The 22,155-nt window shown below is 38.0% G+C and overlaps 1 protein-coding gene across 1 annotated transcript; it reads right to left on the bottom strand.

Moving 5' to 3' along the window:
* Nucleotides 1–72: 72 nt before the first annotated feature.
* On the bottom strand, nt 73–20,563 carry LOC149004461 (lysine-specific demethylase JMJ27-like). Its single transcript, XM_089168228.1, has 14 exons — nt 20,358–20,563; nt 18,309–20,277; nt 18,067–18,212; nt 16,036–16,144; nt 15,804–15,936; nt 15,670–15,733; nt 14,840–15,575; nt 12,137–12,466; nt 9,403–9,978; nt 9,253–9,325; nt 9,081–9,166; nt 8,255–8,374; nt 8,069–8,154; nt 73–1,019 (listed from the first exon to the last, which is right to left on the bottom strand). The coding sequence occupies exons 2-13, from the start codon at nt 18,939–18,941 to the stop codon at nt 8,077–8,079; spliced, it is 3,084 nt and encodes a 1,027-aa protein (XP_089024354.1). The 5' UTR covers nt 18,942–20,277; nt 20,358–20,563; the 3' UTR covers nt 73–1,019; nt 8,069–8,076.
* Between the last annotated feature and the right edge of the window lie 1,592 nt (nt 20,564–22,155).

Below are 22,155 nucleotides of genomic sequence, written 5' to 3'. Positions count from 1 at the left end.
TGGTTCTTCTGCCTTATCATTATTCTTTTCCATTTTTTTTTTCTATTTTGGAATCTGGGTGTTCAAAATTTCTTTTAATCCATCTTTTGGGTCATCCTTGATTATTATGGTTTTGCTTTGATCTTCTCAGATTGAGGCTTGATCCAAATTTCAGATCAGTCCATAGGTTTAATTGAGTCTAAATTCAGCACTCTCTTTCCAGAGACCACTGTAGATCATTCATATCTTCTATGGCGTTCTTGTTTATTACCGTTTCCTACAAGTTTCATACTTCTCCAGGGATATTTTTTTCACCAACCCCAAAACCCCCCAAAAAAAAAAAAAAAAAGCAGTCGAGGAATTTTGAGTTCATAATCTGGATTTCTATCCTAACAGAGAGCTAGAGATTTTTCAAAGCACGGTTGTAAGGGAGGTTGGGGAGGTAGCCAGGCCATAGCTAGTAAGAAATGGAAACAGTGAGGTTCCATTTCAAAGCAGCTTGATGTTTTCCACTTGATTGATACACACGAAAACTAACAAAATTAAAGATATTACTGATACTACTTCCAATCAATTACTCAAGCAACGAGTAAAACTGCATACTTACAGACCATTCATATATACATTTTTAAGGGGAAAAAAAGGACATCAAACAGCAATATCTTTCAGATCTATACAGCACAAAATTATTGACTTACCTAAAAGAAAAAGAAGAAAAAACAGAATAAATTATAAGAGATGAAAAAAGAAATAAGATAGGGAGGAGAAAAGAGAGAGAACCATAAGGGGTAGAAATGCAGGATTCACAAGCAGATCAAAATTTGTGCATCGTAGCAGAACTGAAACGAGTATATGCTGAAACTAGCCTTCCAGGTGACTTTGCCAACCTCCACTTGGTATTGAGATGACATTATAGATGTATCCATCATATGAGTAATGGGTTCACAGAACTTCAGTATATTGAAGGAGGGAATGGAGGCAAGATTTTCTGTGAACATCTTTTCTCTGTAACTCATCATCTTTTTCGTTTGGAACTAACCCTGAAAATACAGAACATATTGTGAATTTCCTTTGAGAAAAGGTTTTAGTTATGCTTACTGGTAAATATACTGCAAGTCCAGTACTTCAAAATCAACGTAAAAGTTTCACATCAATAAATAGTAAAGAGACATGCAGATACCGTGTTTCGGATTGACTAATATCAAAGTAACCAGATCAACTAAAGCAGTAAAGCCCTTATCCCTATAACTTGAGCTCAGATACATGGTTACCATTTTTCCAGGCGAATCTATTAATGTCTATTTTTTCCATTAGATCAATTGCTATTTTTCACACTATTTACACAATTGTCTCAGAGATGCTTGACCAGTGATCACATCTGATCATCAACCAGCAGGCCTTGAGAATAGGTCTTTTGAAACTATCCCATCTCAAAATTCTCTTTCCCAACTTGCTAAATGAATCCTGCTCCTTCTGATTAGCTTATCCATACTTGTCCTAGTTGTGGAAAACCTCACAGAGCTATTGTTGCTATGCATTGATGAGGCAGGTCAGACACTGGTTTCACGTGATGGCCTAGGAAGTCTAGGCAGCAGCTCACAACTCCTACTGCACCTTGTATATGACCAAAATAATGAATTTCAGGATTCATATTCAGAGAAGAGTAAGTATGGAGAAAGATGAAAGAAAAGAAAATGTGGGAAAACATCTTAGTAGGATCATTTAAGCTTTATGGGTTTATAAAGCAAAAATCAACCTCAAACTGGATACACCTGCAGGAGATCGATTACAGTCATTTTCAATACAACACTAAAGACAAAATATAGTAATTAGAACTTTTATTTTCACGTAAAAAGGAACATAAGGGACAAGGAAAAAAAAGGGGGGGGGGGGGTGTAGCAGGATGGGCTATCTCAGCACTGGGTCTCTCACCCACAGCTATCTCAGCTGTTGAACATGAATTTACTCCGTGTTTAAGGCTACCAGGCCACAAATCAAGTTCTCCAAAAGTCTTCTTTATTATTACAATGAAGGGGCTTATTTATAGCTTGGTTGAAGCTTTACAAGAAATATTAATGTAACCCAGGGTCTGGGGGTTAGATCTTCAGGATCTTCTTAGATAAGAACCAGCACAAAACTGGGGTTTCTAGGTAGTTCCGGCCATGGTAGAAAAGGGACTGAGCTTGCTGGCTTTGAAGTTGCAGACCTAATTCCTAATGGATCTGATCAATGGAGGGTTCAGAACAGCAATAGAGTTAGGGTTCAGATCTCAGAAGGGCCTTTATAGTTGCAGAATTTTTCTGAAAATTTCTGATGGTCTATTTTCTGCCTAAACAGGAAGCCGAATGAGAGAAGGGGTGGGGTTCAAGGGCCTGCGGGTGTGTGGGGTGCTGTTTCCACAATGCGCAGACAGGGGAGGGGGCAAGGATGCCTTGTGGGTGGATAGGGTGAGGGAAGGGCTGGGGGGATAGCTGGAACTGAAGGGGAAGTGCGACAGGGAAGATGCGATGGAGTGGAGTCATCTTCACTTACTTGGGCTGCTGTGATTTGTGTGTTCACTACTGTAGAAATTGAATGATTGCTGGAAATTTCTGAAGTTTGAGAATTACTCTCCAGCCTAGGCCACAAGAGTTTCCTTTCCCACAGCCCAAGCCTCGGATTTACTCAATTAATCCAACCTGCTTTATTCATGATTAAAAAGGTTATTTATAGCCAACTTAGAAGACACTTTGACTCAACATGAGACTCCCTATCTAATAGGAATCCGACTACCCCTAAAGTTAACAATTGCTTACTAAATAAGGACTCAACTAATTTCAGACAGGGGAAAAAAAACTCTTAACAGATAAGAGACTAACTTCCAAATAGAAACAAACTCTAAATGATAAGATCCCATTTGAATAAGGAATCTTATCCACAACTACTTAACTCAATACAACTTAAAAGGACTATAATTCTCAAACTATTGAAACAAAAAAACCAAAAGTAGATCCATGACCCTTACATCGAGGGGATTCTATCAAAGACCCATATTGAGCCATAGAAGGGGCTTGAAAAATGACCAAAATACCTATATATATGTATTGATAACCTAGTAACTAGTGATAACAGAATCTTATGGAAAACAAAAAATAATTAAAATTAGAAACTACTAGGCTTTATATGTCATCCACATGCATAAAAAACTAAAATAGAAACTACCAAAATAGGAACCAAACTAAGCTCCTAATGCTGTGTTTGGTTCCGCAATTCCCTGGAATCAGCTTTCAAGGAATCCTGATTCTAACTTAAAAAAATGGTTTGATTAAAAAATTAGTCAGAATCCATGTAACTCCATAGAATCTGGTGAGTCTACAATTTAGTGTAAATTGGTGATTCCATGGAAAACACCTCAATAGATAGTTTCCATTTAGAATCACCAAAATAGAGCAAGAGTATTTAACGGGTTGATTCCATGGAATCACCCCATCGTGGAAAGAGAAAACGGAACCCTTCTTCGTCTTCAGTAAAAACTGAAACCTTCTTCGTCTTTCTCCTCGCCTTCTTTCCCTCTTGATTTTGGTATCGGTTTCATCTGGGTTTTTTTACCCTTGGTTTTGGTTTTTCCATCACCGGATAATTATAAGTAATTTACAGTAGCAATTGGTGGATGTTTTTTTTTCCTCCAACCAAATTCACCCCCACAATCCTGCAGTTATTCGTTTATCTGGAGAAAGAGTCGAGGTATCTCCATAGTTTTATCTTGATAATTCTCAGAAAAATTTTAGGGTACAGTTAAAATGATTTTTTTCTAGGACAGATATTCTTGTCTACCTTGAGTTTCCCTTTTCTTGGCCAATTAATTCGATTTTTTTCTAATCCTAGGTAGCTTGGCCATTGAAGGTTCTCTTCCAAGTTCCTCTCCATTTCCTAAGCGCTATAGAGTTTGTTGACTCCCTCCCTCTACAAAAATGGGCTGATGGTGGACAAATTCGAGCTTGTTGTGCACCTTCAAGGGTTTACTCTGGTTAATCGGCTCTGTACCCAGGAGTAATTTATTAGAAAGATTCTTAGTAAGCACTTATTCCAGAAGCTAGTGAGCAGTGAAAAGGAAAAACAATAACTATCTGTTAAGATTGTTCCACGGTAAAGTTGAGTAAGGTTCTGTCTTTTGCCAGTAGCTTTCTTAATCTTCACGTGATAGGGTTTTACTAAGCATAAACCCTTCCTGTAACGTTAGCTTCCTTGCACTCATTGGCTGTTAATTGCAAGTGAGAAACCCCAATCAGCAAAAAGTATGCTGTGAATTAAGGTCTTTCCATGGTAATAAACAGATGACTCTGGTCGAATTTTACATTTGAGTTCCTCCATTTTGCTTCTGCAAGCTTACTTTTTCAAGACAATTTTTGCTAGGAAATTCATTGGAGTTGCCATTGTAGATGATTGCTATTTCATCTAGCCCCCATTTACAATCGATTTAGCTAACCTTCAAACACATCCCTAAGAATGCTTTGACATATTTAATGTCTAAATCAGTCTAACCAAATAGTTTTTCAAGTGATTCAGGTAGAATCCAATCACAAAATCAAGGTAACCAAACAGTTTTTCAAACAGATTCACTTGCAAGAATCAGGGTAACCAAATGGTCATTTTATCGCAGATGTGATCGTACAGAACCTAATTCCACTGAATCATGATTCCCTAGAAACATGATTCTAATGTTGACTCCATGGAATTGCAGAACCAAACACAACCTAAATCTCCTAAGAACGAAATCTACATGTAATCTGATCTTGGGCTCCACAAATCTTCTGAGAGTATTTCCACTTAAGTCAAATATGAGGATGTGCACTGTTCACATGAACAGTGATGTGAACAGTGTTTGGCCTCTATTGGCCCTTCTAGAAGGCCAGCTGGACTTAATGGGCTGGCTTGGTCCATTGGTTCTGGTTCAGTGGTATTCTTCTGTCCGGCCCTTCATTCTACATTAGGAGATCTTCTCAAAACAGAAATAGCACTATGCTGGAAATGCTGGTTTTGGCATGACTGTTTAACTCCTCATGTTCCTATTAGGATTTGAAATCATTTGAAGGACTTAAAAGGGGAATCGGAAAAAGAAATCTGGCATGCTATGGAAGTGAGAACATAACCTCTCAAGAATAAAGGAGACTAAGATTGTAGAAGGGTATGGTTTTACATTTTGCATCACTTGGAGCTCCAAGCTTCCAAAGCATAGCCTATTATATCCTGTATTCCAGAAACATGTCAAGTACATCATGAAGTTCATATTAATTAAGACCAAATTAAACCCCAACTTAAAGGTCCTATTATGTTATAAAGAGAAACTCAAGTATATCAGTTTTCTTTTTTCTTTGGGATGAATAAATAAATTCATTAAAGAAATTGGAGAAAAAGGGAAGGGAAATAATACAAAGCCATAGACAAGCTCGATAAAACGAGTGAGAAAACCAGCACAAGAGGGACATAGCCTTACAATAAAACCAGAAAAACAACATTAACACAACACTGAGCCAAAATGGACCAAAAGCATAGTAGACCCGTCTAGACCAACATAGTTTCCCACTAGATCCACGACAGGAGCCTTCATTGTAACAAAGCATAGGACATGCAACAGGGACCAACACAACACCAAAGATGCTAGGGTTGGAAGCATCACAGGATTGAGACGAAGAATGATACAAAGGGGAGAGGTAGAGAGGAGGAGAAACAGAGGGAGAAGAAGAATCCAGATCCGAGTTCGAACTTGATTTGGAGAGATCAACAACAATGGCCCTCATGGCTTTAACCCCCAATGCTAGGGAGGTCATCGAGGACTAGAACCCTTGAAGATTTGAAGCTGAACCCTGACACAGAAAATGGGGGGGGGGGGGGAGGGAGGAGATGAATCTGGATTTGAGTTTGAACCTGATTCGGAGAGATCAGCAATGATACCCCTCATGGCTTCCCCCCGACACCAGAGAGGCCATTGAGCATTGGAACCCTTGACAAGCTGAGACGAACCTGAAACAGCCTCTTTTTTTTTCTTCTTTTTCTTTCCCAGATAGAGGGAGGAGGAATATGACAAGCAGAGTGAAGAGGCGAACCAGAGGGAGTAGTTCGGATCTCAGATCTGAGATCTTGCTTGACCTACCCTCCTCTGTGATAGAATGAGAAGAAGCCAAGAGGAGAGGAGAACCAGAGGGAAGAGATCAGATCTCAGACCTGAGATCTTGCTCAACCTAACCTCTGTGGAAACAGAGAGAGGAGAAGAGGAGAAGGGGAGAGGAGGAGAAGCAAGGAGAAGAGAACCAGAGGGAGGAGTTCAGATCTCAGATCTGAGATCATGCTTGACCAAAACTCCAAATAAATAGAGTGAGGAGAAGGGGAGAGGAGGAGAAGCAGAGAGGGAGAGAGGAGAAGAAATAAAATGAAGAGATCGATCGACTTGGAAGAGAAGCAACAGACGCACTGCAGCGACGGAGAAACCATCGAAGCGCAGAACCCTATTGCCTTTTAGAATTATACTATGTGTGCAATTCCTTACAAGTTTCCAACAAGAATTTCAAGTATATTAGTTATCTCACTTGCAAGAATTAATTATAAAACTTCTTCTAGACTGTAAAAATGGTAGTAGAACTAAGATAACATAATGAAAACCCATAAATAAACCCTAAATATCTAGAAATCAAATAATGACAACCCCTTGATACAGTAAATCCCCATCTTTTACATATGCCCAGCGATAAATCCATAACTATTAAGTAATTGCTCGCCTAGGTCCACATTCAAATGCATTTACGAACTAAATCAAAATGTTCTACATAGTTTTCAGAGCTCTCATTAAAACTAAAATTCCATTTATATTTGCTACTTTGCTCAGTGGAGCAAAATCTGTCAAGCCAGAAACTCTCCTCTAATTCATAAAACAAAAAAATCTGAGTGAAGGAAACCATGTGGATTGTATCACATCATGTCCAGGACTTCCAACTACAGACATAGTCAGCAAAAGAGAAAGGAAATTCAGATGCAGCTATTCTGATTAAATACCTGTCATTTAGTAAGACTTAAGAGGGAAAAAATGAAAGTTGCCCCTAGACTTATCATCCAAAACATGAGATGATAAAACTGTTTTCAAGTAAATAAAATATCATTTATCCACCCATCACTCGACCCCTGAGGAGAAGATTTAATCTGCTTATGATCTAATGTAGACAATGCAGACTGGGGACAAATCAATGGTAGTATAAACAAATATTGATGGCCAAGGGCCAATCTCTAAAGTAAAAGGATGCCAAAAACTCATACTCGATTACAAAGTGTTCATGATAGAAGACGATGAGAAAAAATTGATAACAAGGCATAACTTTCCAACAGTAACCTAGTGGCATCAGCTAGGAACAATTGTTGGCACAGATTTTTGGCCACTTTTTTATGCTACCATTAGAAATTTAAGAAACCAATATTACTATCAGGTCTTCCAAAATTCAATTTTCTAACTGACCATGCTCATTTTTAGCAATAAAAAGATAGGGAGTTGTATCTACAGCATAGATCCAAAACCACACCTATCTTAGACCAATACCACTGAAAGTTGGAACCTCTGGCATTAAAGAGATTATGGAAAGGAGCTTACATGTCTAAGGAGGTCAACTGAAAAAGGATGTACAGAACTGTATAGAGTCCTAGGGAGAAACCCTACAGGTTTGCTGTGGAGAGCATCCCCTCCCAATACTAATTGTAGACTAAGACATAGAAACCATATCCCAATTTGACTGTAAAACATAGTCTCAGACATCTAACTGATTTCAATAAAGATACCAGTGCTTGAGCCTGTGGAGCTTGTCTAGGATCTTCTCCAGAAACTGAACTGACTCATAATCTCATCAGGGGTAAACAAGAATCAAACAGCCATAGTTCTGGGGGCACTGGACTGGATTAATCCAACCCATTCCACCCTTGGGGATTATATTACATTTGAATAATCCTATGTAATGTAAGAAAACTTCCAGTAAGTACATTCAAATTACGTCCAAGGAAATATGCTAGAAGATCAAGGCAATTTTTTCAAGCCCTCAATTAGAATTTAACTTCTTTCACCAATTTGTCATACCTTCAGAACTACTTAGAGTGCACTGACGTCAGCTCACGGATTTCTTTAACTGCAGCACTAATACCATAGACACTCATTTTCTTCACCTGTCATGCATCAAGACCCCATCAACAACAAAACAAATACAGGGAATAGCAAGAAACGGTCAAATCATAAATTGGAAGTAGAGCTCATTATAGGATTTGCCTCTAGTTTGTCGTCTTTAGCTTTGTGGTTCTTTGGGAGTACACGGAGTTCATCAATCAAATGAATACACTGTCGGACATTCTCAGGTGACACAAAGTCCAAAGCCACATTTATGCAAGACTGCAGATCATAATGGATAAATTATAAGACTGAATGCACAAGAAAAACAAATTATCAGCCAACGAAAAAACCCTAGTTTTCTTCATTTAAATTCATGGGCCTTCAATGATAGTAATGGCACATCATTCAGAAAAGATGACTAGAATGTGTTTATTCATCGACAAGATTTCAGATCCACATTGTCTTTGATTAATTAGATGGTGGGCGTTGGGAAAACAGTATAGCTGCTCCATTGCAGCCAAGTGGTCACAAGTTCAAGTTGGGAAACAGCCTCTTCACGAACCAGGGGTTAGGCAGCAGCATACATTATGACTAATCTCAGGTCACACAGTGGAGGGAGCCTCGTGGACTGGGTATACCAGTCATATAGATTTATTTAGATCCAATAAATGATGCAAATTATTGGAAGAAGATTAGAAGAAGAGTAATTGTAGTGGCAGTCTTTGTTAAGGCAGACAACTCAACTTGTCTAAGCCTCATACCAAGTTGCTTGGGATTGAGCACACAAATACTTCCTCTCTCTCTCTCTCTCTCTCTCTCTCTCTCTCTCTCTCTTCTGTACCTCTCTGGAGAAGACATTTAGCATGTATACGCCAGTTGAAGGCACCTCTCCAATTTTCACCTTACCACAGTAATAAATACTTAGAGGTCAACTACTAATGGCAGATTCTGAGTACAAAGTATTGAATAGTCTCACTTGCATTACCTTAATACTCCTAATTTGATATGGGCATCCCGCAGGAATGATGATGGCTTCTCCAAGATGCTGATCAAATGTCCAAGGTTCGACTTCTATAAACAGCAGAAGGGGTAACATTTCAGCTCGAAAGATTCCCAATTATTTAACAGGAAGAAACTTAAAACTATCTAGTTCTCACCGAACTCCTCCTTAAGTCTTCTTTTATGGGTTGAATCAAGAAAGAACTTCTGATCAAGGATTGGATGGTCAACCTGAAACAGAAACACTCACACATCAACTTTAAGGTCAGCTACAAATAGATCATGCCTACTGTTGCGAAATTTCTTACCTGTTCAACCGGAAAGCAATATGTGTGCGTGAACTCACTGAAGTGCCTTCTCAGGTATTCTTGTAGCTTTGGAACATCTTCTCTACGGAAAACATCCCATTGTGCACCACAGGAACCAGACGCTAGTTTCGGTGTATGTATATTTTCTTCCACACAAGACATTGCTACATCTTCTGATTGTTCAGGGATCTGAGTAATTCTATAACAATCAATTGGGACACCAGAGTCCAAGTCAGACACATCGGCACCTGATGTATTCTCATCTTTGACACTAAACTTGCATTCTTCAGATGTACTTGTGACAGAAGGTACGTATGAATCTCCAGCTTCCCCCTTGGGTGAATAAGGATCCCCCTCAATGTCCAGCATATCACTACATTCTGCTTCTTCTGTGCTTCCACAAGACAAAGATGGCCTCCATTTCATATCATTTACTGTATTTTGGTCCAGAAAACTCCCAAGAGACTTACTCTTATCTTGAGATTCTTGAGTCTTGTACTTTTTCTTTAATTTCTGTATCTTACTTACCTGTAATGGAGGAAGTGTTACATCTGTTGTGTGCACCAGAACATTCACCTGTATCAAGAAAGTGAAGGCAAATGAATAGTGGAGACACCTAACTGATCCTGAAAACTCTTGGCAACCTTTTAATCTGAACGGTAAATACTGCAACTAAAGTTTACAGAAGCCCATTAAGATCTAGGTAAATGTATTATTTCAAGATACCAAGTTGAAACCAGCCATGAAACGAAGAAAAGAGAATGGTCTGATGGTCTCAACTAATATTCTGGTATCCCCTAGAAATGTTACAGTCCACCTTATCTAGTTGCCAAACTTGACTTGTCTTGACCAAGTTTCAAGCAACTCTTGGTCAATTCAACTGGTTAATCTGTTTTTAAGAACCCCCAAACCCAACCTCCATAACAAAAAAAGAACAAACTACTTGCTCCAAATTAATTCCAGACAAGTTGAAACCCAACAACATTTGGAGGACATTTGCCCCAGATCTCCTACTGCTTGTCTAAGTATTCTATTTGAATTATATGCTTCAGCAATCACAATTGTGTGGAATAGCCATATCATATCACTCAGTGTGTGTATACCTAGGGTCCTAAAACACCATTGGGTTTGGTTTAAAAAATAAATAAATTCATACACGAAGGGTTCCATTATGTTTTCTAGGGGCCTAAAATAGGCTGTTGTGCAGATTTCATATGGCCCTCAAGACCAAGGGCTAAAATTTGAAAGGGGAGGGGGGAGATCTTGGCCAAAACAACTCACTTTTTGGCTTGGTGGTAACCTTTTTTGTGATTAAAAACTCAGAACATGCAATAACCACAATTAGACTGAGAACCAGTATTTGCCAGTGCAATGGCATGAATCATTTCAAACATTTTGGAAACCGCATCACCTTAGAGTTCTAATAAGTGTCACAAACATATTACAATGAACCAATGAATCCAGAAAATTATGCTCTTAGCTTCTTCTTTTAGGTGGATAAAATTAGATAGTCTCAAGGAGTCTTAGTCTTGTGCTCAAGGTGAGACCCCAGCTTTAAACAAATCAAATTTCTCCCACTTGTATCCAATTACTGGATCAGTAAACTAACATCACAATAAATAAAAAAATAAAAAAAAAAAAAATTCTATCTGGTACTTTCCAGCCCTCCAGCAGGACTAAGAAAGCATGAAACTCTTATATATAATGAAATAGATCATATATTACACACACACATGCACGCAAAGAGAGACGGGGGTTTAATTGCCAAATCCATCCATGATATCATATACTAAAAAATTTTAGCTTGCTACCTGGCAATCAAAAGTTTGAAAGAATCTTGGGCGCATCATGTAAAAGCATGGCAAAGATGTCAATCAGATACAGATTCTACTGTTGAACATATAATAAGCACAGCAGCAAAGAGTTCTCAAGAAAATAGCTGCCATCAATATCATATGCCCACATTTATTTTGGATAATTAACCTAAAGAGGGGCAACAAATACAAAAAAGTACTAGGTCAATTTTGCCACCAAAAAAAAAAAAAAAAAAACTCTGAAACTTCATTCTCTTTTCCTTGCAGACGTAAAATAAAAGTCCCAGCAAATCTCTGTCAGGAAAATTGAGAGAGTTTTGATAATAAAGTAGCATTTATTATGCAGATGGAATGACACTGGTAATACAGTTCATTTGCAGGTACAGTTAATTCTTAAGAACTAAGGCAATCATAATTGAAAGCACAAATTGCACAATCTATTTATTATAAAAATCATAAAGGTATTAAAAAAAGCTTCTGACAAAAATATCTAAATAAAAAGGACTTCCAACCAGCATCAGCAAAATTGAAGATACTGAGGAGACAAGCCAATTCGGTCAGACAAAAACTTCAAAGCAAGAGAGAGACAATGAAGAATTTAACAATTGTTTTAATTCCTTTGCAACATATGAGAAGGTAAGAGTGTCATATTTTGTTTTAATTTAAGACAAGTTCAACTTGACAATGAGAAAGCAATGAAATGACAGAAAACAATATAATCCAAAACGAAAAGAATTAAGAATTTCAAATCAGAAATTTCAAGCGGTTTGTCATTAGAATTTTACTCATACCAGGAATCTCAAACAAGATTTCATTACCCAACACTCAAAATTTCATAAATTAGCATGTCTCATTGCCATTTCAGTACAAGTAAAAATTGAAGGTGCAACCCAGAATCAAAAGCTAATTTAAATGCTTACCATATCAGATGACTCAACATAGAGTTTAGTTACAGAATCACCCCGCCCGAGCTCCTCAGCTATCCCGTATGAAATATGTACACGTGGACCCAGGTCAGGTTTTGGGGATTCCTTGGGCAACTTGACAGCAAGATTTAGAATGCCAGAGTCAGGATTCGTATATTCTTGAAATGGTAAAGCACGGATAAATTCAGCATTATGAGCAGGTAACTGTTCCTGAAACAGGTCAGGCGGAGGCCACTCCCTCAATTTCAGCATCTCAGGCCAAAGATTGGCATGTGTCCTCCCCTCCATATAACCATCAAAAAATTTCTGGATCCCAATTTCTACCTGAAAAGTAAAATTAGAACAGAACACCAAGTATTAGTAAAGAGGCTGACGGAGGAAGCAAATAAAAAAGGGAAGAACATATCAACTAATCTTCTTTTCTCCTCTCATGTTTTTAGGAGTTCAATGTCGCACAAAAGGAAAAAAGTGGAAAACCCGGAATGAGTAGCAGTTAGAGAGGTGAAGGTTGAAGCAGTTGATACGACCACCAATTTATATTATATAAATTATATCAATGTACTGTTCTCACTGTTTTGTTAGCTAGACAGCCTAATTTAAGCCCACAGGTTTCTTTAGCTAAACAACCTGACTTAACTACTTCCAAAGATACTCATTGACGAGTCTTTTCTCCTTCTTGTCCTTGATTTGTTAATAATATGATACAAAAAGTATCAAACAGATATAAATAACTCCATTAATGACTGAGCAGGATATACAATAAATAAGAGGCTACAAACTGACTGCTCAAGAGACATTATAAATATCCTGTCATGTCTCAAGATCTCTCTCTGCCAGAAACTACAATGATTTCTCCCCCTGAAAACTTTCTGGTAGCTTCATAATGGGATTCATCCCCAGCAACCAATAATCAGTTGATCATTCAATAGTGAGTTTGCACCTCCACCACACTTAAATATGAAGGACCACAACCATCTAATTCTTCTAGAGATTGATTTCCCAGCATCTTCCATGCACTATCATGACAAACTTCTATACTCAAATGCATGGAAATTCTTCTTGTTTGTAGCCACACTCCTGATAACTGCTTCCAAATGCTAATAATGAAGCTCAATTCTATACATCCATAACCATTTTCCCAGGAGAGTTGGGCTGATAGGAATGATACTCTGAAAAGCCTAACTCCCCAAGTCCCAAGCTTTTTTATGAGTATGTAATGCCAATCTTCAAAGTTTCTTCTGTATGAATGGTATTTAAGTTGAGGACAACAATATTCTATCAGAGAACTGTCAGCTAAATGCTGCAACTAAAAATGTGCTCTGAAGAATATGTAGTCACTAGTCTCAGTTCATGACATGCCTATAGAAGTGGAAGTTCTAAGCCTCATGGATTTCGCCAATCTGATGAGACAAGCAAGCATCCATTTACTTGTTAGGCTGAGACCACCATGGAAATCCAGCTATTTATCACCTTCTTGCTATTGACTGGGTGATATTCTCTCTTATCTCTTCTCATGTCCAAAAAATACCTCCCAATCCTTCAGGATTTTCCCATGACATGAACAAAGGTAGTCACTTGGTGAAGCCAAAAGCAAACTACCATTGCACGATCGAATGCCGAAGCTGAATATAGAGCCATAGCTCAAACCACTACTGAGTTGTTGTGGGTCCAATCCTTTTTACCTGAATTGGGGTTGCTAGTGACCTTATCAGGATGTTTTGTGATAATCAAGCTGCAATCTATATTGCCAGTAATCCAATCTCCCATAAGAGGACTAAGCACATCGAAGTTAATTGCTACTTTGTATGAGATGCTGTTTTGAAAAGAAGATTTACTCCCTTTGTTTCTATTGCTAAACAACTGGGATACAATTTTACCCAGTTGCTCTTTGGGTCTGTGTTCAAGAATAGATGTTGCAAGCTGGGCATGGGAGATTTATATGCTCCCAACTTGAGGGGGAGTGTTGACAAAACTACCTCAGTTTTGGCCAAGATTTCATGTGGTCAATATAATGTGTGGGCATTTCCCATTTTGGTGATTTTCTATTACTTTCTATTTACTTAATTAACAAAAAATATCGCTAGGATAGTTTCCTTTTCTTTTTTCCCGTAGATTTGGGAGATTCTATGCAATATGTATTTCTATTTTCGTTGTAACCTGATTTAGGAAAGTTCCCCTAAACTGGGATTGAATCTAACAGGGAAGAGCCAAAAACTTGCATGCTCTCTCCCTCTTTTCCCTTTTTCCTTCGTCTCTTTCTTCTCTTCCTTCTCCTCTTCTCCTCATTCCTGCTGTTCTGAACTCCTCAGTTGCAGGAACTGTTACAAAAACAAAATTCAATAGCCAACTAAATGAAATTCATCTTAAAGCTAGTGACAAACTGTACTCTTCATAAGTTTCCTGCCAGAGAAAAATCAGAAAAAAACATGTACACCTTAGCATCAGACTTCTGCAATAGAACAATCCTTTCATTCACTGCGTGACAGTCTATTGTTCTAATCAATTACTTGATCCTCTTTCAGCCTCACCACTATGGTCTGAACAATATACTCATCAAAACCAATAACTCAAAGTACTCTCAAAAATAAAGAACAGGAAAGACTGATAAATAGAATAATAATAGAAAAGGAACCTTCAACTGCTTTTAAGGGAACCAATATTGACAGTTAGCAGCCAATTTAATACAACAATACTGACCTCACACCAATCCAAGCAATCAGTGGCTTTCACAGGCTTAGCATTGTTCCTCTCAAGAAAAGTGTGGAACATGACCATAGGATCCCAGCTCAAGTTTGATGTATTTTGGAGCACATTACGAACTATTACAGGCTGACCTTTACTTAAATGCTTTTGGAAGTGTTCCAGGTTTTCATGCTGAATATCATCCATAGTTGGACAGTATAAGAAATTATCATCAGAATCTACTCTGCCAGCTGCTTCTTGCAACTTCTCATCTGGTCCCCCAGCTTTATCATGCATGAGACTACATAAGGAGCAGTGCTGTGAAAAATCTATAGTTTCTGGAAAGTCATAACTGCAGGCTATTTCTTCAGCATTTATTTCCAACTCCTCGATCCAATTTACAGGGAAAACTCTTCTCAGGTCCAGAAGGCCTTCATCACAACCACCAAGCTCCTTGGATGGGCAATAAATGCTGCCATCACCACCACATCTCCAGTCTGGAAGTGTTGCAGAAGAAGTTGATGATGCACTACCAGAGCTTTTCTGGACAGAACCTATCTGGCTCATTGCTGGAAAAAGCTCATTAGTAGATACAGAAACTTTCCCTTCATTAGTGTATTCAAGTTGGACTTCTCCAAACCCTCCAGGTAAGGTGCCTTGACGGATCTCTCGACAACAACTAAGGCAGAGGTCATAGGAACAATTTGAGCAGCTTCTATGGAAATCCATAATGGAAGCTTTACAGTTATCACTGATCCAAAAGTTTAACAATAAATCAAAAACCAACTATTAAAAAAGCCAATTATTGTTAATTGTATCAAAATCCCATGAATTATCAAACATACCAGCAAAGCTGCTCATCGTTACCACAATTTGCCTGCGGAATCTTGACGTCAGCTGATGTTTTCCCTGTTAGCACAGAAAAATATCAGTAAAGGCTTAAATATGAATAGCAACTAGGCAGAATATCACATATGACCTTTCAGTTTTGCCTCTATCTCCAACTCTATCCTTTGTTCCTCATTGATTTGTTTCAGAACTGGAAGGAGCAAACAGATCAAATAATGGAAATGTAGGATTTTGGTAACCTTATCTTCATCTTCCACAAAACCCTGAAAAAGAGGTCCACCAGGAGCAGGATTTAGGCCATATGTAAATATTCATGTCACACAGAAAAAATGAACTCAAACTAATCATATCACAACCAATACCTTCAACGCAATCCCTTTTGGCTGATTATTCAAGCACAGTCCACAGCTGCAGGAGGAACGACAAACTGGGCAACTCATCTTAACTTCTTCGAGTGGCAGCTCAGAATACCTAAGTCCGGATGAGTGTAAGCAGTGACCAATAAACGGACAGATTACAACAAAAGGGACATTACGTATGACAGCAATCCATAATAGTTGTATAATATCACACTAACCATGGCATTATACAGTACAAGACTAACGTCAACCACACCATCAACCACACAATAAAGATATTAATCAGGTGTCAACCACTCAAACTTTACAAACTCACATAGACTAGAGAAAAGAGGGGGGGACTTCAAGACTAGACCGTGAAATACTTCAATAGTCTTCCATACTTCAGTATACACAGCACATATCATTGATTTTAACAAGTATACTCCCAAGACAATAAGCAGAGTGATGCCTTAGGAATTTAAGAATCTCAAACTGATAGGACAGCTTGAGATTCCAATATGTACCCCAACTGAATTATGCATGGTCATGGATATCTGGGTCAAAAGAGATCTTGTAAAACAAGCAAAAAACTGAATAGTATCTAAAGATTTTGTGATTTAGTAATTTGAACATGTCGCCCCATATAATGAAAAAATAGTTACATACCCTCTATTTGGAAAAATAACATTAGTAAAACTCACAAAACTTGAATCTATTTTGCTTGAGCTTTCATGATAGCAAAGCAATTTCACATTTCTAGGCATAGAGATGGTGAGGGGAGAGAGACATACTACCCCCCCCCCCCAGGGGGGCTGGGGGGTGGTTGGGGTGTTTGCTGTGAGAGGGGCACCGGGAACCATGTGGTTTGCAGTTGAATGGAGATGGCAGGGGTGTGGATGGAGCAGGTGTAAATTTTCAAATGCAAAAATGGGGGAGGGAAATGATGTAGAGGCAGGAAAAGAGGGATAAAGGGTAGGATGGTAAAACTATTAATACTGCACATTTGGAAAAAGATCCTCTTCAACACCTCTCAGCCTCCATAAAAAACATGCAGAGGGCTTGGACACACGCACCCCCGGCATCGGCAGGTGTGGAGATGTGTGTCCAACTCCTCTGAGCTGTTGGGTGGTTGGAGAGAAGATGGAGGCCAAGGTAGTCGGAAATGATCAGAATCCTTGCACAAGCTCTCCTAACTCTGAACAGGAACAAACAGCATTATGATACTAACAGTAATAATTATTGTTCTTCAGGAACTGTGAGATAGCTTAAAGAAATTACAAGAACCACATATCCTTCTTAATATGAGTTAATATGCCTTCTGAGAACTTTATTATCCATCTGAATTATGGAACAATTATCATCCCCAGGTGCTAAGGTCAATTTGCCAAGTCCATCACCAGTTCCTAGAAAGAAGATCGGACACGTGTCAATCTCAACCATCTGGGTTGGAGAACTTCCTCTCCATGTGGGTAACGGATCCAAACTCAACTTTTTGCCAGTTACATTCACCGTCCACTTAACTCTGTTAATCTTAAGAAGATGAACTAATCACGAGTCCCAAATCAATGATTTTGTAATTATGATGTTTTTTCAGTCAGAATTTATGCTTTTTGTAGTTTTACTGGTTAGTTTAATCAGAGAATCGATTTTGATCCATTAAAGAATGACTTGGATATGCATTTGCATGATAACCCCTTTCTTTACCCACAATGGGCTAAGTAAATTTTGATTTTGGTTCAGCACTCCTGCATTTTTTAAGCAGCTTCGTTTCATCATGATCACATTATGTATCTTCTCCAGCTCAATCCAGTGGTTGTTCAGTTTATTTAATGGAGTCATAATTCCTCAATCTGATCATGGAGAAAAGCAGCAGTTTGACACCAATAGTTCAAAATCCAAATTGTCCTCCTTGGGGAAACAGAATCAAAACGTCGGCTAAGAGACAATTGGAAATAGAAAAGCATTGAAAGGTTGAATATCAAAACGAATTGGAACATATATTCTTAGGGTCTGAACAGGGGCGAGATTTCAGAGTTGATAAAGGAAGCTTACCATTTAGTAATGCAATCTCTGCAGAAAGACTCTCTTCGGCAACTCAAACAATGAACAAGTTTCTCAGAATTACTTGTTTGGCACCGATGGCAATTCTTCTTCTCGCCCCTCCTTGAATTGGATGTGCTTTTCCCGAAAGGAAGAATCTAAAGAAACAGAACCCAAACGTTCAAGAAAAGAAAGGAGAAACTAACTGCATTTTGCAAAATCAAACTTCAACAAACATAGCTAAGCGAAGACACCTGAATTGGGCCAACTAGAAGAGGTTCAATGTTCTTCGAACGAAAGCAGCGTCGGTTAATAGAAGAATAAGAATCAAGCCCTAGCTTTCCATCGAAAGAGAAAACCGCATTGCCAAAATCCCAGACGGGAGCAGGGGAAATAGCCATTAGCCCATTAGGCAGGTCTCTCATTAACTCTTCCCCATTGTTACTCTCTTCGGAACTTCGCTTCTTCTTCCTCTCCATTTGCCTCTGCAGAAACATCCTTATCAATTCCAACCGCAAGTCACCTTTTTTCGACTTCATCTTCTTCAGAATCTTTACCATGGAGTTTGAAACCCGAACTGCTCGCTTCCTTTTCAACCCTGTCTCCAATTTCACCTTACCTTTCGCCGCAATTCCAAGATTCCGAAAATCAAAATTTTGTCTTCCAGAAACAGCAAGCGAAGCTTCGGCGGCTTTCTCACGGAGGGTATTCCTCTTCATCTTCATTGACGGAGGGACCTTCTGCTTGGCCTGACGCAGGCGGGCCTGATGGAAGTGAAACTCGCAGAAGCTCTTGTTCTCCATGGCTGGCATCAAACACCTCCATCCTCTACCGTCGTTCCTCCGGCAACGGAGATGTTCCGGCAGAACTCCACCGGCATCCACCATTAGAATGTCGATGTTTTCCTACCCTCGAAACGAAAATGAGGAACAAACCCACAAGAATAAGGACCTTTTTGGTTAGACTAGCAGATGAACAGCCAGAGAAAGGCGAGAAGAGCGAGAAGGGTTTATGATAATTTCCTTCATTAAAACACTACTGTTGCTATTTATATTGATTAAGGCGAGCAAGTCGAGATTCAATGGAGAAAGAAAGGAGGGTTTGCATCATCATCGTCATCATCAATATTCAGTGAGAGATTGAAAGAAGGAAATCTCTTTTTTCCCTAGATTTCTAAGGATTCCGGGTTTTTTTTTCTACAACGTATCCCATTAGATTTCCAATACCCAATCGTCCATTGCAGATTGCGGAATCTTTCTTCGATGCCTTTAAGTTGTTCCCCAAAATACCCTTCACGTAGCACTCTCCTAAGCTGAGTCAAATTCCTCTCTGCTGCAAATTACCATCTTTGATGTAGTGATAACGTTACACCAGTAGGACAGCACGTAGACATTGTTGGTTTTGTTCCTCTGACCTTCAGCTGTTTGATGGAACCATTCTGGATCACTGCTGCATGGCAATGCCCAATAGCTTCTTCTTATTATGATCTGTTCATTTCTAAGGTATCCATGAAGAGATGAAACCAAATTTTATGATCAATTGCGAGTTGGAACTGGGAATTAGCATTGTTGCATACTATTTCAACATAGAATAAATATTCTATGATATATAATTAATGAATACAGGTTTTGGGAAGATTTGAGTTGCCTTTTGGAAGTTGTTGCCCATATTTAAGACAGCTCAGAACACAAGATTCTTATTATTATCTATCTACCCACTTAGTGGGACTTGTGCTGAGACTTCCTTACTTCCCAAGAAAGAAAAAAAATTAGTGTTACAGTAGAATTTGAATAGAGAAGCTTCAGTTGGGTTCATCAGTTTCACTATAATGCTGAGGAATGTGTTTTCAAAAGAAATTATAGGCTCTGATAGATTGGCCGTTCGCTTCTTCTATTCATCATTTGATGATATTCAGTATCTTTAATTATACTAGTGGAACTTGAAGAGTGGAATAAAACGAAACTGCTGGTTGGAAGTGCATATATATCTATTGTTAATAAAACCCAGATGACGAAGAATCAATACAATGCCTTAAAACTTCGCTCCAAATTGATCCGTTCGAGGTCCTGGGTACCCCCTGGATGAAACCCAACAATTAACTGTATTTCCTGAGAAAACAAATTTTGACAGCATGGTTTCAAATGCTCTTAATCATCATGGTCGACCCCAGAATCATTCTTAATTTGGCACAGAAGATTAGTTTGTGATTTTATGGTTCGAATCCTGAAAAGAATGAAATGAAAAATAATTTGTAAGCAATTAATGGATTCATCAGCTAGGAAGGCTAAAATGGAAAAAGCAACCTGTTGGATGTGGATCCTTTCTTCTGAATTGTCAGTGATCTGCAACTAACCAACTTCATAGAGAACCCAAAAACATGATTGAGTGCAGCGCTGGTGAAGTGTGAAATCAGCCACCTAACGATGGAAAGGGATTGGAGTTGTCATCAACGCTGCACTCAACGATGCTTTTGTGATGATCACCTGAAGAGTTGAAGACTCGAGCTACCTGGAACACTGGAACCGGATGAGCTCTAATTTAAAGCTCTAATTATGAGTTTATAACGAGGCAGCAGCAGCATTACGTACAACTTTCTTTTGGTACGTTTGCTCCAATTGTATTTCACTTGTACTACAGAATCTATTATAATAAAAAATTATTGTTTGCTGGCGTTTCACTCAAAAAAAAAATAATAATAATAAAATGATAATTATTGTTTCGCTCCATATAGTTTAATTACTATTTTATCTTTTATATTTTTTTAAATTATTAACCTAACATTAAACTTTACCTTTGTTTTCTATGTTTAAAACTCCGTTAGTTAATTGATAATAAGACAATTTTTATTATTCAAAATTTCAAAATAATCTTAAGATTTTATTCTATTTATTTATATTTTATATTAAATTATATTATTATCTTAATAATTAGGAAAAAAATTAATCCTAATTAGATAGCAATTTGGTGTTTGATTTTAGTTTTTCTTATTTACTTTCTAATTTGATATTATCAATTTTAAGAAGTTTTCATTTCCATTAGATTTTCATTTATTTACTATTTAATTTGACGTTATTAATTTTAAGAAGTTCTTTTTCTTAGAAAAAATATTCTAAGAAAAATAGTTTAAGTAACCTTTTTTTTGAAATTCAAAATAATAAGAATACAATTCTAAAATTGGTATTTGATATGATTTTTTTTTAAATGTGGATATTATTGTATTTTGACTTTAATTTTAGAATGACAAAATAAACATTAAACTTTTAAATGTAACGGTCTCTTAACAATGTTAGAACTGAGGGGGCAATCGTAATCTCATACAAAGTAGGGTCTTTTTAGTAATTAAACTATAGTACAAGAGGCAACAGTAATTATCTCTAAAAAAATTATTGTTTACTTAATTGACATTTCACTTAATAAATAAATAAATAAATCCAAAAAGAAATGGTCCACTTCAACCTGTTGAACTTTGATGGACTCAAAATTCTCAACTTTGCTCTCTCTTTCTAGTATAGTAAACCCTTGATGTTGTACTAATTTTACTTCAGTTAATTCACAGGGTTGTCATGCAAAACAAAACAACTCAAACTGTCGAATTGAAGTCTCGATCGTAATTTTGAATTCGACGGCCTGAAATTCCGCTTGAGAATAATTGCATATGATAGAAGCAATTTCGATGGTGTACTGCCCAATTTCCACAACCACCATTTTTAGTACGTTATGCCTATTCTCTCTCTCTCCCCCTCTCTCTCTCTCTCTCATGGTCGTACAGTTCTTTCAAATAGTAATCAAGTACTAATGTACTATTAACCAGTCTACAGATTATTCTAATGTGCCATGCACGTTATCATTAATTTGTTTGTCTCAGCTTCGGCATCCTTATGGTGACTTTTAAAAATCAGAAGGCCCATGACTGCAGGTACGGTGCCCAGCCCAAGCCCAAGCCCGCCCACCTTTTGCCTGTGGTCTGGGCCGGGGCCCAGACTTTCAGGCCTGGGTCATCTGGACGAGGCTGGGTTTCCTTACATGTACATTATTAAATGATTAATAATATAATAATAGATGTAATAATTATTTTGCAGCACATGCAGTTTGTTTAGTAGA

The sequence above is a fragment of the Hakea prostrata genome, chromosome 9, assembly GCF_041222555.1.
Source record: "Hakea prostrata isolate BN-2017 chromosome 9, UWA_Hpros_2, whole genome shotgun sequence".
Classification (NCBI taxonomy): domain Eukaryota; kingdom Viridiplantae; phylum Streptophyta; class Magnoliopsida; order Proteales; family Proteaceae; genus Hakea; species Hakea prostrata.
The sequence above is the reverse complement of the archived record's forward strand: the minus strand, read 5'-3'. Positions and strand labels throughout refer to the sequence as shown.